Here is a 17,046-nt window from a genome sequence, read left to right as displayed (position 1 = left end):
ATGAAATTTATAGAAAAAAATAAATTTTAACATAGTAAATATAAAAATATCTTATATTTGTACAAATCATATTGTTTTTCAAAAGATTAATAATTTATATACTTTCCTTTTAGTTTTTTATTTTCATCGTCTTCTGTTTTTCATGATTACTAATTTGATATTTTTAATTTAATTATTTTAAAATTAAATATAATTTTTTTTTTTAATGAATACATGCATCAGAATTTAATAATAAGAAAATATACTATACATAAAAAAGTAGGAGGACACAAGATCACCACTCAAAGTCACACGACCAAATAATCAGAAATCAGTATTGAAAGGGCATAGCCCAGGAAAAAGAAACTCAGCTCACAAAACAACAGCACAATTAAATTCCCTATTAAAAAATTGAATATAATTATCATCAAAAATTTCAATCCCAGATAAAAACTGCTTTTACCCTTTTGTAAATAGCTGGAAACATTAGTGAAAACTGAAAACTCGGCTTTTAACTAGCTCTCCATACATTTATTCCAAAACCAACTGCCATAAGAAATTATTAATTACCAAATCAGAGCTATAACAATAAAATATTATCTTACTTTTAATAATGAAAAAAGGACAAGACCACATGCTAGGGTATGCTGTACATTTGTATCAATAAATAATTAGATAATGAAAAAAGATCTCATTTTCCAAAAGTAATAACTTCATTTATTATTTATTCCTTGAAATAGTTACAGAAGCTTTGAAATATACTTTACGAACACCTGGTGAGCAGTTATTTGATAGGCTCTCTGCGTAGGATGAACAGAGTCCCAGAAAACAAACTTGTCTGAATCTGAACAAGTTACCGGAGTTTTCAAATTGCAGGTTATTATGCCGGTCTCAACTAATCCAGTCCCACAGCATCCCCTGCTGGATGTCTCAAACCCTAGTACATAACACACCAACACTGGTTAAAACATTACAAACCCATTTTCAGTTCAGAAAAAATAAAGAGCTCTGATAAATTTTTGCAATTGGTACCATATTTGGAGGGATTTTCAATAATATCCAAGGAGCTGTAGTAGATGTCTACATAAACCACTTTAATCCCAGGAAGGCGAGTTTTCAATTTACTGACGGTTGACATGAGTTGTGCATTGTAAGAAAGTGCAGCCTGGTTATATATCTCAACACATCCCGAGCTTAATTGCCCGTACAAACTTCTCTCGAGGGGCACGCATCCCATCGGGGGTAGCCCATACATGCCAAACTTCCGGCCGCCAAGCCTGTACAGATCCTGCTTAACACAACTCATTGATTAAACATAAACATATTAATTTTCCACATTTCATAATGGTTCTTTTTAGTGCTTTTTTTTTTTTTTTTTATATTCACTATTGTGGAATCTGGAGGTGTCCTTGCCGAAGCAAGACTAATCCCCCAGTGTGTACAACCCACTCACAAGGTAGCAACACACACAGAGTTAACACAGCCGGGGACTCGAACTCAAGACCATGGGGAGCATACCCACGCCTTAAGTTGCGACCGGGTGAGCTTAGTGCTTTTAGATTTAATTGGATATATTTTTTTGGCTGTGTCTATTTTGGTTCCAAAAAGGACACAAGAAGTGTTATGCATTTTCCGTTGGATAAAAATATCTGTGTGTTAGTTGCGTGATACCACTTTTTAGAACCAGAATAAAAGCGTCTTAATTTTATCCATTTTTTGAATATTTTTCTTTTTTTTAATGATAGATTTCATGAAACCTGTAAAATCGAATTTAAAAACACTAAAAAATCTATTGAATCACAAACTATAAATTAAATGATCATATCTATTTACTCAATAACAAAAATTAATCTATCTATTTTGAATTCTACTGACCACCCTCTATCTATTTCTTTCATCTCATCATGTAATATGTTGGAAACCTGATGTAATAAATCTAAAACTTAGCCTACCTCGATGAAAGTGACGTATATGTTAAGCAGAAAGTCTTCGTACTGTTCAACGCTGAAATGAGCTCGTCTATTGGGAAGGGAATAATAGTTCTCCAAGAAATCGTTGGAACCTGCAATGCTCAGAAATATAGCTTCCCGAATTATATAGGAAGAATTTTCCTCTCCCACCAGATCTGTCAAGCGGGCCTTGTACTCTTTAAAGTATTCCACTTGTTTCAAGACTGGTATCACACTCTGCAAAAATATAGATTAGCCTCATTAGCTTTAATTCAATAAAGTAAAAGTTAGTAATTGTGAAGTGTGATAGTTTAATCGTGGCTTTTTTATTCTTGTAAAATCTTATTAAACTAGTCTTGTTCAGTGTTCCAGTTGAATCTCTCCACTGTTTTTAAAGTTAGAATCACTTACGACTACTTCTGCTGTGAGGTTGTCGAATCCAGTTCCAGCCGAAGCAAAGCTGACGCCTGTGAGAAGGTCTTGTGTACTCAGTTTGGGGTCTAAAAATGGCGGCACTGTGTCCTTCAGTCCAAGCTCTGCAGCTGGAGGTCATAATGGTGGAAATTCAAAAATATTAGGTTCAAAGTTGGTATGAGTTTTCTATACTCTATATTTTTTTATTGGATATTATAAATTACACAGAGTGATTTATTATCACAGTAAAGAAAGTACACACAGTTTAAACTAGAAGTTAAGAAATCAATATTCAAAATTGTTGAATCCATATAATACATACAGATGAAATCGGTGGAAAGTTTGCCATTGCAAAAGCGGCCTGTAGCCTTGCCATCAATAAAATCTTGGCCATATGGAGGAGTGTTGGCCCTAGCAAGTGTGGGTATGAAGTTGTTGTTGCCCGGGTCCACGATTGAATCCCCAAATGTGAAGAGAGCGGAAACTTTGGCTTTCACACTGTCTTTTCCTTCAATGGCTTTGCCTGCACTGACAAACGTACTGCACAACATCACAAGGGAAACATACAAACTACCATTGGTATACCCCATTTTTACCGCATAACAGTGTACGTCTTGGTGTGGAATGCCATATATTCATCCTACCTTGAGAACTTATAGAAACAATGGATTTTCCGTGATGAGTCAAAAGTTTGATGGAAGAATTTATTCCAACGTTGATAAGTAAAGAGATAGGTTTCCTGCTCCATGGAATTCTACAAGCTGTTGCAATAACTGCACATTGAATTCTGACAACGGCGTGTTATTATATTGGTTTAATTACAAACCAAACTCAACACAGTTCTGGTTTGCGTCTTTGTTTCAACTGACTCAAGCAGCAATTGATTTACTCTATTTGGCAGTTATATTTAATATTTTGTAACTGACGGTGCCGTACTCTAGAAATTATCACGTCTACGTCTTTTCGATTATTAGTTTTTATGCTGGGTCTTTTTATTTTCTATCAGAAACTTTTCATAAACATGATGCTGAAACCCTAACCATATGCAAACAAAACTAGTTGAAGCTCCATTTTGGATTTTGTCCTCCAACTAGCGGTGGGGAAAGAAAAGGGAGAGGAGTCGAGGCCTTCCGTTTTCGTGTAACGACAATAAATAAATAAAAAAGGCGCGATAAAAAGGAATGGTGGAGGATAACAAGTATGTCACCTAATGATGATGCTCACCTATATTTTGCAGCTTTACAAAGGAACACAAAAATCTTAGATTCTCCAACCAGTAGGCCCTAGACTGTAAACCCGTGGTTTAAGATATTTGAGATATTTTTCTCAAATTTTAGGAAATGTACACATATGATGACGGATAAGGGATAGGGTTGACTAAATATGTGGTTAACTAGGTGGGTAAGGCTAGTGGAAGGGTTAGATAAGGGTTAGAGATAGGAGACATGTGGCGAAATAGAATTAATTAATTCTATAAGAGAATATTAGGAGGAAAGGACAAAAGTGAATTAAATAATTCTAGGTGGGTAAGGCTAATGGAAGGGTTAGATAAGGGTTAGAGATAGGAGACATGTGGGGAAATAGAATTAATTAATTATTAATTAATTCTATAAGAGAATATTAGGAGGAAAGGACAAAAGTGAATTAAATAATCAAATTCTAGGTGGGTAAGGCTAATGGAAGGGTTAGAGATAGGAGACATGTGGGGAAATAGAATTAATTAATTATTAATTAAATCTATAAGAGAATATTAGGAGGAAAGGACAAAAGTGAATTAAATAATCAAATTAAACATTTGATTTATTTAATAGAAAAAAAGGGTCAATTTTAATTAATTGAATAATTTATGTGTCAATTCATTAATTAAAGGAGGACTATAGCATAATTTAACAAGGACGCAAAGCGTCAAGTTCCTGCCATTAGTATAATTAGTTTAGAGTAAATAAAAATAGAAATAGAGGGAGAGGGAGAGGGAGAGGGAGAAAAATACATAGAGGGGTAGAGAAAGGTGGAGGAAGAGATAAAAATAAAAAGAGAGATATAGATAAGGAGATAGATAGATAGAGAGGAAGAGGTAGAGGGAGAGATAAAGGTAGAGAGATAGAGAGAAAGAGAGAGAGAGATAGATGAGTATATAGGGAGTGGAAGAGATAGATAGGTATATAGGGAGAGGGAAAGGGGGAAATAGAGGTATATGTGGCAATATGATAAAATGATAGAGAGAGAAAGGGATAGAAGCACATAGAGAGAGGGGGGGAGCTAAAGAGAGATAGGTAGAGAGGGAGAAGAAGGGAGAGAAGAGAAGTTAGTGTTATCAAATTTTAATTTAATATATTAAAATTCCTTTTTAATATTAGAAAATTTTAATTAAAATACTCTTGTAGTTGAAAAGATTTAATTTTAATTGTTTAAAATGAGTGTTACTAGATTATATATATTCATCCCTCTGATAATAATTATATATTATATTATATTTTTATCTAATAGTTTTTACTATAAAATGCAATATATAATCATAATATATATTTTTAAATGAATTTACACATGATATAATAATATAAGTTATATTATTTAAAATATTATTTGGATTCATAAAATTCTTAATAAAAATCTTAATATCATAATATCCACAAAAATTTCCGTTTGAATGAACCTTATACAGACATTAAAACATATTTTGTAAGTTTTATTTTTATATAATATAAATCAATTTTTAAAATAATAATTTACTTATATTTTTAATTATATATTATTATTTTTATAAAAAATCTAATAAATTTAAAACTTCTCATATAATTAATATAAAATATTTTAAAATAATAAAAATTAATGTATGTATAATTAATATAACAATAAAAAATAAATGACAATATATAATTTATTAAATAATCTTATTCATAATAATTTATAATATAAAATTAATTTACTTGAAGTAAAACTTGTACCTCCAAATGCCAACTTATCGTTAAATACAAATTGCCACATAATCAACAAATTAAAATTTTAAACCTTCTAATAAAATTTAATAATATGCTCCATGGATGACGTGACATTGTTCCCTCCAAATAAATGTAAGGAAAGCAATGAACTTTGTAGAATTCCACGTGGGACCTACTACTTAGCAGCCAAATTCGCAATAACATCCATAAAAAATTAGAGCCCACATGCACGTTAAACGATGCACATGGTTTAGCACATGGTTTATCATGTACATTTAAAATATTAAAATATGTTACATTGGACGTTTCGTAATTAATGGCATGTCAAATTTATATTAAAATATTTAGTTATGTACTTCATTCTTTAAATGTGATTTTGATATTTAATTTAATGGAGTATAAAAAGTGAAGTCAATAATAATAATTATAGGAAATTTTTATTTTTATTTTTGATAAAAATTAAATATTAGGCCTACTGAAATTAATGTAGACCAATCAAATGAAAAATATATCATGTTTTAAAATATTTCTCTTAAAAATTGTGCATGTCAACTTTTGGAAAAACAAAAAATCGCCGTGGGCAGGAACTAATAAGATTAATTATCTAGAAGGAAGAACATTAATTAATTAAATAATGTGTTATTATTCAATTAAAGCACTCACATAGCTAAATTCAATTAATTAAATTAATCAAATTTAAGTATCCTCAAATAATAATATTAATTTATTTATATATAATTAGTATTAAGATTAACTATAAATAAATTAATACTAAATTCTACTAATATCTATAAATTAATTAATTTACATTTATAATCCATTTATCATTAGTACCAACTTATAATTAATTTGTTATATAAATTAATATATAACTAATGATATATAATTTAGCATTCTTTATGATATACATTTATAATACTTTAATTAATATAGTATAAATATATGTGCATTAATTTAATCTATAAATATGATACTAGGAGATTAGCTTCAACACATGATAATCAAGAAGACATCAATATTATAAAAATATATATATATATTTAATATTGTGCATTTTCCAAAAAAAAAAATCTTAAATTTTGTCTAAAAAAATTGGATCCCAAAATGTTTTAGCCAATGAAATTGTTAAAAAATAATTTTTACAATTTAGAAACTTAAAAAAATTACATATAAACTTTTGAAAATTAGAAAAAATGAATTTAAAAACTGCATGAAATATTTATTTTGAAATAACCAGTTAACTAGTTAGAGGTGAAATGATTGCAATAGTGCTAGCCTAACTAGCTTATATATATTTAATAATATATATAGAATAAGCCGAGAGATATCCTTCTAGAGGCGCCTATTTTTTTATTAATTTATCAACATTAAATGGCAATAGGCACCTCGAGAAGAATATCTCTCAGCTTATTCTATATATATTATTAAATGTATATATAAGCTAGTAGCACTGGCAGCATGAATTGAAAGACATGACATAAATTAATTTCAAATTATATATTGTTGTATAGTTGTATATTTTGTATTGGTACAGTGTTAGATTTAGGATTCCATTTGGTTCAATTCTAGATTTATAATTATAGTTAGGATTGGAATCAAAATAGTAGGCCTAATTCAATAAGGATTAGGGTTCATTATGGTTTACTATTAGGGTTAGGATTTGATTTAGTTTAAAATAGTAGGCCTAATTCAATAAGGAATAGGGTTCATTTTGTCTTGCTATTAGGGTTAGAGTTATGGTTGTAGTTAGGGTTTACATCATTGTTGAGGTTAGGTTAATGGTCAGGGTTTGGATTTACATCATGTTTAGTGTTACGGTTAGCGTTAAGACTATGATTACGCTAGGATTTAGGTTATGGTTAGATTATGTGTAGGGTTATGGTTTATATCATAGGGCTATGATTAGGGTTAGGATTATAGTTAGGGTTTACATCATTGTTAGGGTTAGGTTAATGATTAGGGTTTGGTTAATGATTAGGGTTTGGATTTACTTCATGATTAGGATTAGGGATAGGGTTAAGATTGTGGTTAGGCTTTGGATTTATCATTATGGTGAGGATTATGTCTAGGGTTAAGGTTAGAGTTAGGATTATAGTTAGGGTTTACATCGTTGGTATGGTTAGGTTAATGGTTAGGGTTAAGGTTCTAGTTAGGCTTAATTTTTAGCTATATGGTTAGGATTATCTCTATGATTAGAGTTTATATCATAAGGTTAGGGTTATGATTGCGGTTAGGGTTAGGGTTAAGGATTAGGTTTAGGATTATAGTTTGGGTTTACATCATTTTTAGGGTTAGGTTAATGGTTAGGGCTTGGATTTACATCATGTTTAGTGTTACAATTAATTTTAAAATTGTGGTTAGGCTTAGGATTTAGGGTTATGGTTAAGATTATATGTAGGGTTAGGACCTTTATATCATAGGGCTAGGGTGGTTATGGTTATGGGTTAGGGTTAGGATTATGTGTAGGGTTATGGTTTATATCATAGGGCTATGATTAGGGTTAGGATTATAGTTAGGGTTTACATCATTGTTAGGGTTAGGTTAATGATTAAGGTTTGGATTTACTTCATGATTAGGATTAGGGATAGGGTTAAGATTGTGGTTAGGCTTTGGATTTATCATTATGGTGAGGATTATGTCTAGGGTTAGGGTTAGAGTTAGGATTATAGTTAGGGTTTACATCATTGTTATGGTTAGGTTAATGGTTAGGGTTAAAGTTCTAGTTAGGCTTAATTTTTAGGTATATGGTTAGGATTATCTCTATGATTAGAGTTTATATCATAAGGTTAGGGTTATGATTGCGGTTAGGGTTAGGGTTAAGGATTAGGTTTAGGATTATAGTTTGGGTTTACATCATTTTTAGGGTTAGGTTAATGGTTAGGGTTTGGATTTACATCAAGTTTAGTGTTACAATTAATGTTAAAATTGTGGTTAGGCTTAGGATTTAGGGTTATGGTTAAGATTATATGTAGGGTTAGGACCTTTATATCATAGGGCTAGGGTGGTTATGGTCATGGGTTAGGGTTAGGATTATAGGTAGGGTTTACATCATTGTTAGGGTGAGTTTAATGGTTAGGGTTTGGATTTACATCATGATTAGGGTTAGGGTTAAGATTGTGGTTAGGATTAGGATTTACATTTATGGTTAGTTTTATGTTTAGGGTTACAGTTTATACATCACCGTGTTAGGGTGAGGATTAGCACAATGGTTAGGGTTATGGTTAAGTTTAAGATTGTGGTTAGGCTTAACATTTATAATTATGGTTAGGGTTATGTCTAGGGTTAGGATTTATATCATAGGAATAGGGTTAGGGTTAGGATTATAGATAGATTTTACATCATTGTTAGGGTTAGGTTAATGGTTAGAGTTAGGGCTAGGATTAGGGTTAAGACTGTGTTTAGGCTTAGGATTTATGGTTATGGTTAGGATTATGTGTAGGGTTAGGATGTATATCATAGGGTTATACTCATGGTTAAGGGTCAGGGTTAGGGTTATAGTTATGGTTTGTATGACTTTTAGGGTTAGGTTAATGGTTAGGGTTATGGTTGTAGTAAGGGTTTATATCATTGTTAGAGTTAGGTTAATGGTTAGGCTTAGGATTTAGTATTATTGTTATGATTATTTCTAGGTTTAGGGTTTATATCATGGGATTAAGATTAGGGTTATGATTAGGATTTATGATTATGGTTAGTTTTACATATAGGGTTAGGGTTTATATCACAACGTTAGGGTTAGGATTAGCATCAAGGTTAGGGTTATAGTTAAGTTTATGATTGTGGTTCAAAGGGTTAATATTTAAAATTATGACTAGGGTTATGTCTATGGTTAGGGTTTATATCATAGGGTTAAGGGTTAGGGTTAGGATTATAGATAGATATTACATCATTCTTAGGTTTACGTTAACGGTTAGGGTTAGGGTCAGGGTCAAGATTATGTTTAGGCATATGATTTATGGTTATGCTTGGGATTATGTGTAGGGCTAGGGTTTATATAATAGGGTTAGACTTAGGGTTAGGGGTTAGGGTTAGGGTTATAGTTGTGTTTTGCATCACTTTTAGGGTTGGGTTAATGGTTAGGGTTTGCATTTACATCATGGTTAGGGTTAAGGGTAGGGTTAGGGTTAAGATTGAGGTTATGCTTATGATTTAGGGTTATGTTTAGGATTATGTCCAAGGTTAGCTTTTATATCATAGGGTCACGGTTAGGATTAGGATTATGTTTACGGTTCATATCATTGTTAGGGTTAAGTTAATGGGTACAATTTGGATTTACAACATGGTTAGGGTTAGGGTCCGGCTAATGGTCATGGTTTGCATCACTTTTAGGGTTAGGATTGTAGTAAGGGTTTATATCATTGTTAGGGTTAGGTTAATGATTAGCTTTTGGATTTAGAGTTAAGATTAGGGTTACAATTATTGTTAGGGCTAGGATTTAATGTTACTGTTATGATTATTTCTAGGGTTAGGGTTTATATCATGGGCTTAGGATCAGGGTTAGGATTAGGATTTATGATTATGGTTAATTTTATGTTTAGGGGTACAACTTATATCACAATGTCAAGGTTAGGGTTTATATTAGAGGGTTCGAGTTAGGGTTAAGGGTTAGGGTTAGGATTATAGTTAGGGTTTACAACATTGTTAAGGTTAGGCTAATGGTTAGGCTTTCGATTTATATCATGGTTAGGATTAAGGTTAGGGAAAGGGGTAAGATTATTGTTAGGCTTAGGATTTAGGGTTACATTTAGGATTGTGTCTAGGGTTAGGGTTTATATTTATTGTTATGGTTATGGTTTGGATTTATATTTATGGTTTGCATCACTTTTAGGGTTAGGTTAATGGTTAGGATTAGGATGGTTAGGTTAATGGTTAGGTTTTGGATTTAGGGTTAAGGTTAGGGTTAGGTTTACAATTGTTGTTAAGATTAGTATTTAGTGTTATTGTTATGATTATTTCTAGGGTTAAGCTTTATATCATGGGATTATAATTAGGGTTAGGATTAGGATTTACGATTATGGTTAGTTTTGTGTTTAGGGTTAGGGTTTATATCACAACATTAGGAGTGGGGTTAAGGGTTTAAGGTTTATATTAGAGGCTTAGAGTTATAGTTTTAAGGGTTAGGGCTAGGATGGTAGTTAGGGTTTACATCATTGTTGTGGTCAGGCTAATGGTTAGGGTTAATGTTACAGATAGGGTTAAGATTATGGTTATGCTTAGGATTTAGGGTTATGTTTAGGATTATGTGAAAGGTTAGGGTTTATATCATAGGGTTAGGGTTAGGATTAGGATTATGTTTATGGTTTATATCATTGTTAGGGTTAAGTTAATGGGTACATTTTGGATTTACAACATGGCTAGGGTTAGGGTTTGGCTAATGGTTATGGTTTGCATCACTTTTAGGGTTAGGTTAATGGTTAGGGTTAGGGTTGTAGTAAGGGTTTACATCATTGTTAGGGTTAGGTTAGTGGTTAGGTTTTGGATTTAGGGTTTAAGGTTACAGTTACAGTTAGTGTTATGATTATTGTTAGGGTCAGGATTTAATGTTACTGTTATGATTATTTCTAGGGTTAGGGTTTATATCATGGGCTTAGGATCAAGGTTAGGATTAGGATTTACGATTATGGTTAATTTTATGTTTAGGGGTATAGTTTATATCACAATGTTAGGGTTAGGGTTTATATTAGAAGGTTAGAGTTAGGGTTAAGGGTTAGGGTTAGGATTATAGTTAGGGTTTACATCATTGCTAAGGTTAGGTTAATGGTTAGGGTTTAGATTTATATCATGGTTAGGATTAAGGTTAGGGAAAGGGTTAAGATTATGGTTAGGCTTAGGATTTAGGGTTACATTTAGGATTATGTCTAGGTTTAGGGTATATATTTATTGTTATGGTTATAGTTTGGATTTATATCATGGGATTATAATTAGGGTCAAGATTAGGATTTACGATTATGGTTAGTTTTGTGTTTAGGGTTAGAGTTTATATCACAACATTAGGAGTGGGGTTAAGGGTTTAAGGTTTATATTAGAGGCTTAGAGTTATAGTTTTAAGGGTTAGGGTTAGGATTGTAGTTAGCGTTTACATCATTGTTCGGGTTAGGCTAATGGTTAGGGTTTGGATTTATGTCATGGTTAGGGTTAAGTTTAGGGATAGGGTTAAGATTATGGTTATGCTTAGTATTTAGGTTATGTTTAGGATTATGTGAAAGGTTAGGGTTTATATCATAGGGTTAGGGTTAGCATTATGATTATGTTTATGGTTTATATCATTGTTAGGGTTATGTTAATGGGTACATTTTGGATTTACAACATGGCTAGGGTTAGGGTTTGGCTAATGGTTATGGTTTGCATCACTTTTAGGGTTAGGTTAATGGTTAGGGTTAGGGTTAGGGTTGTAGTAAGGGTTTACATCATTGTTAGGGTTAGGTTAATGGTTAGGTTTTGGATTTAGGGTTTAAGGTTACAGTTACGATTAGTGTTACAATTATTGTTAGGGTCAGGATTTAATGGTATTGTTGTGATAATTTCTAGGGTTAGGGTTTATATCATGGGCTTAGGATCAGGGTTAGGATTAAGATTTACGATTATGGTTAATTTTATGTTTAGGGGTATAGTTTATATCATAATGTTAGGGTTAGGGTTTATATTAGAAGGTTAGAGTTAGGGTTAAGGGTTAGGGTTAGGATTATAGTTAGGGTTTACATCATTGCTAAGGTTAGGCTAATGGTTAGGGTTTAGATTTATATCATTGTTCGGATTAAGGTTAGGGAAAGGGTTAAGATTATGGTTAGGCTTAGGATTTAGGGTTACATTTAGGATTATGTCTAGGTTTAGGGTTTATATTTATTGTTATGGTTATAGTTTGCATTTATATTTATGGTTTGCATCACTTTTAGGGTTAGGTTAATGGTTAGGATTAGGATTGCAGTACGGGTTTACATCATTGTCAGGGTTAGGTTAATGGTTAGGTTTTGGATTTAGGGTTAAGGTTAGGGTTAGGTATATAATTATTGTTAAGATTAGTATTTAGTGTTATTGTTATGATTATTTCTAGGGTTAGGCTTTATATCATGGGATTATGATTAGGGTTAGGATTAGGATTTACGATTATGGTTATTTTTGTGTTTAGGGTTAGGGTTTACATCACAACATTAGCATTGGGGTTAAGAGTTTAAGGTTTATATTAGAGGCTTAGAGTTATAGTTTAAGGGTTAGGGTTAGGGTTGTAGTTAGGGTTTACATCATTGTTAGGGTTAGGCTAATGGTTAGGGTTAAGGTTAGGGATAGGGTTAAGATTACGGTTATGCTTAGGATTTAGGGTTATGTTTAGGATTATGTGCAATGTTAGGGTTTATATCATAGGGTTAGGGCTAGGATTAGGATTATGTTTATGGTTTATATCATTGTTAGGGTTAAGTTAATGGGTACAATTTGGATTTACAACATGGCTAGGGTTAGGGTTTGGCTAATGGTTATGGTTTGCATCACTTTTAGGGTTAGGTTAATGGTTAGGGTTAGGGTTGTCATAAGGGTTTACATCATTGTTAGGGTTAGGTTAATGGTTAGGTTTTGGATTTAGGGTTTAAGGTTACAGTTACGATTAGTGTTATGATTATTGTTAGGGTCAGGATTTAATGTTACTGTTATGATTATTTCTAGGGTTAGGGTTTATATCATGGGATTAGGATCAGGGTTAGGATTAGGATTTATGATTATGGTTAATTTTATGTTTAAGGGTATAGTTTATATCACAATGTTAGGGTTAGGGTTTATATTAGAAGGTTAGAGTTAGGGTTAAGGGTTAGCGTTAGGATTATAGTTAGGGTTTACATCATTGCTAAGGTTAGTCTAATGGTTAGGGTTTAGATTTATATCATGGTTAGAATTAAGGTTAGGGAAAGGGTTAAGATTATGGTTAGGCTTAGGGTTTAGGGTTACATTTAGGATTGTGTCTAGGTTTAGGGTTTATATTTATTGTTATGGTTATAGGTTGGATTTATATTTATGGTTTGCATCACTTTTAGGGTCAGGTTAATGGTTAGGATTAGGATTGTAGTACGACTTTACATCATCGTTAGGGTTAGGTTAATGGTTAGGTTTTTGATTTAGGGTTAAGGTTAGGGTTAGGTATATAATTATTGTTAAGATTACTATTTAGTGTTATTGTTATGATTATTTCTAGGGTTAGGCTTTATATCATGGGATTATGATTAGGGTTATGATTAGGATTTATGATTATGGTTAGTTTTGTGTTTAGGGTTAGGGTTTATATCACAACATTAGCATTGGGGTTAAGGATTTAAGGTTTATATTAGAGGGTTAGAGTTACGGTTTTAAGGGTTAGGGTTAGGATTGTAGTTAGGATTTAAATCATTGTTAGGGTTAGGCTAATGGTTAGGATTAAGGTTAGGGATAGGGTTAAGATTATGGTTAGGCTTAGGATTAGGCTTATGCTTAGGATTATCTCAAGGGTTAGGGTTTGTATCATAGGTTAAGTGTTAGTGTTAAGGGTTAGGGTTAGAATTGTAGTAAGGGTGAAGTTAGGGTTATATTTAAGTCTAGGGTCAAGTTATGGTTTAGAGTTCAATCAGGTCTAGATTAGAGATATTGTCAAGGTGAGGGTTTTATTATGTTAAGGTTTTCATTATAGTTAGGGTTTGTATTTTTTTAATGTTGTTAAATGAATCAAAAATTAGTTTTAGAATAAATTTAAAACTAAAACTTAGATAACTTTCAATGATTAGAGTATGCTTTTAATGTTTATCAAATCCTAATGGTAATCAAACCAAAATATTAATTTAGGGTTTAACCTTTATGATATAATTTTAAAAATTTAAAAATTATATTGTTAGAGTTAACTTTAAGGTTAGGTTAGGGTTGGCATTCAATTAGAGAGATTAGGTTTAGGGGTTAAGGTTATAGTTAATTAGAGTTTAGTTTGAAGGTAAGATAATAGGTAACTATTGTAGGATAATGTATTCATAACACTTATAATAATTTTTTATAAAATATTAAAAGAATCTTTATTATTATGTACTTTTCTTATGAATATTTTGTTTCCTTATTTTAATATTTTTATGAAATAATTACGTTGAAACTTTGTTCTAATGACATAAAGACATTTTAAAATAGCTTAAACTCACTTTTAATTGAAATTATATTTTTACTATAAATTTAAAATATAGACATTTTAAAATAATTTAAAGTTTCTTATAATAAAAATTGTCGTACACATAACCTTTATTCTAGCCCTAACCCTAATAGTTAATTAAGGCAAAATCTTAGTTGAATTCTTATCAAACACTAATGTTAATAAAACCAAATACTTAATTAAGGGTTTAACCTTTATAAAATAATTTGAAACATCAATAAAACATTTAAAAATTATTTGAATAATAATAAAATTAACAAAGGTTGTATCAAAATATACTTTATTAATAAATATATTAGATTAAGAATAAATGAGTATCATCAATAGTAATTTGATATTTCTATTTTTTTCTTATACTTATTTATGTAATATGTAAATTATTTATATATTTTAAAATAAAAGTTAAACTTATACTCTATAGGCATTAGTAAAAGTTAATTGATATTAAATTGTTAGAGTATGGTTTTAGTTGTGAAATTGAAAAAAGAAAAGAAATTAATCTAAATATATTAACAAAATTTCTATTCTACCCTTTTTGGTTTTGCATGAAAATAAATTCAAATTTTAAAATTAAAATAAATTTATTTTTAAATGTTATTAAATGAATCAACAATTAGTTTTAGAATAAATTTAAAACTAAAACTAAAACTTATATAAATTTAAATGATTAGAGTATGCTTTTGAATGTTTATCAAACCCTAATGGTAATCAATCCAAAAAATTAATTAAGGGTTTAAACTTTTATGATATAATTTGAAAAATTTAAAAACTATATGATTAGAGTTAACTTTAAGATTAGGTTAGGGTTTTCATTTAATTAGAGAGATTAGGTTTAGGGGTTAAGGTTATAGTTAATTAGAGTTTAGTGTTAACTTAAGGCTATAAATAGGTAAATATTGTAGGATAATGCATTCATAACACTTATTGTCATTTTTTATAAAATATTACAATACTTTTCTTATGAATATTGTTTTTCCTTATTTGAATTTTTTTATGAAACAATTACCGTGAAACTTAAATACATTTTAAAATAGCTTCAAAATTTATTATAATTAAAATATAGACATTTTAAAATAGTTAAAAGTTTCTTATCATTAAAATTATCTTACTCATAACCTTTATTCTAACCCTAACCATGATAGTAAGAGTTTAACCTTTATATAACTTTCAATTAGAGTAAGCTTTTATTCTAACATTGAAAAAGAAAAGAAATTAATTTAGACATATAAGAAACATTTTTAAACATTTTTATTCTACCTTTTCTTTTTGCATGTCGTAAAATAGATTTACAACTCTCACTAGCATCTTGCATTCCTTCTCCAGTTTATTAAAATTGAAAAGAAGCTATTCATAAAGATAATGAAAACATATGATTCTAACAAAACCCTAAATTACTGCACAAATCTATAATTCATATACCAGTCAGTCACTCGCAATCACGAGAAGAATAATTCATAAATGAATAAATGCTAAAGAATCCCTCTGCAACCCCAATCCAGATCAACCCTCCTCTACCAACAAATTTGTATTAGTTATTCATACAATAATAACATAAAAATCTACTTTCATATTAAATAGGTGGTTAATTTGAATTCACCATGCATTGCACTGCATATCATTGCAAAACATTATTAATTGAAATGACGCATTGAAAATAAGATATCCATTTTTCATTTTTTATTTCTTACTTTTTTAGTTTATCATTCTTAAGTAGATTAAACTTCTTTAAAACTGCTCATTATAACTAAAACCTTGTAATGAAATCTTTATACCATAAACCAACCTTCTAATGTCAACTTAAATATCGAATGGAGTGAAACTATCTCATAACTGTTTTGAAAACCAAATCTATTAATCTATCAATTATTTTACATTCTATATTAATTAATTATTATTTTAAGCCTTAAATAATTGAAAACCAAATGACCGTCAAAATTATTGAAAACCCTCAAATGTTGATGCATAAATTTGCTGCCATCTTAATAAACCAATTGTCCAAGTCAACTCTCCTACGTTTGAGGCTGAATTATTTTTATGTGTAATCTTTAATAAATGGAACCATGTCTTTCTAAAACAAGTTACATAGTTTCATGTAAATAGGAGCCTTGAGAATGATATAAAGATATCTGTATATCATTTATGTACATTTTTGTTTTTTATATTTCTAGTTTGTTTTGTATTATTCTATCTTTATATGTGTAATCTTTAATAATTTATTTAAACAATTGATTTTAGTCTCTATGACATAAAACACTAATACCTATATAAAATTGAATTTATCTTATTTATTTATCAATGAATATATAAAAAATAAAACAATAAACAACAATATTATATCTACAATTAATATTTTATTTTAAATAATTATAAAAATTGTCATTTATCACATCCAATATTAAATTCAATATTTTAAAAGTTGGTTAAATTTTTACAATTGACCACTGACATAGTGCAATAAAAGTTACAAGACCATAAGTTTTAACCTAACCATGTCTTTCTCAATAGCTGTCTGTCATCGTCTTTTACCTCAGTGACAACTTTCTATCTTCACTGGGATTCTGAAACCCACATCGAATTAATTACTGTCCATCGTCTCCATTACGGTGTTCCTGATTTCTGA

General features: G+C 30.2%; 1 protein-coding gene across 1 annotated transcript; it reads right to left on the bottom strand.

Annotated features, from left to right (window-relative positions):
* Nucleotides 1–670: 670 nt before the first annotated feature.
* Nucleotides 671–3,065, bottom strand: LOC131057337 (GDSL esterase/lipase At2g42990). Its single transcript, XM_057991475.2, has 5 exons — nt 2,665–3,065; nt 2,340–2,470; nt 1,932–2,165; nt 1,012–1,267; nt 671–916 (listed from the first exon to the last, which is right to left on the bottom strand). Exons 1-5 carry the CDS (start codon nt 2,930–2,932, stop codon nt 720–722), a joined length of 1,086 nt encoding a protein of 361 aa, XP_057847458.2. The 5' UTR covers nt 2,933–3,065; the 3' UTR covers nt 671–719.
* Nucleotides 3,066–17,046: the final 13,981 nt, after the last annotated feature.

This window comes from Cryptomeria japonica, chromosome 7 (genome assembly GCF_030272615.1).
Source record: "Cryptomeria japonica chromosome 7, Sugi_1.0, whole genome shotgun sequence".
Taxonomy (NCBI): Eukaryota; Viridiplantae; Streptophyta; class Pinopsida; order Cupressales; family Cupressaceae; genus Cryptomeria; species Cryptomeria japonica.
This window is presented reverse-complemented; position numbering and strand designations above follow the sequence as displayed.

Bases quoted from the DNA above. Each gene is read 5' to 3' on its own strand.
- LOC131057337 (XM_057991475.2), bottom strand. From the start codon at position 2,932: ATGGGGTATACCAATGGTAGTTTGTATGTTTCCCTTGTGATGTTGTGC. The intron at 2,166-2,339 runs GTAAGTGATTCT...ATATTTTTGCAG, and splicing joins ACCTCACAGCAGAAGTAGTC to AGTGTGATACCAGTCTTGAA. The intron at 917-1,011 runs GTACCAATTGCA...GTTATGTACTAG, and splicing joins TGAAAATCCCTCCAAATATG to GGTTTGAGACATCCAGCAGG.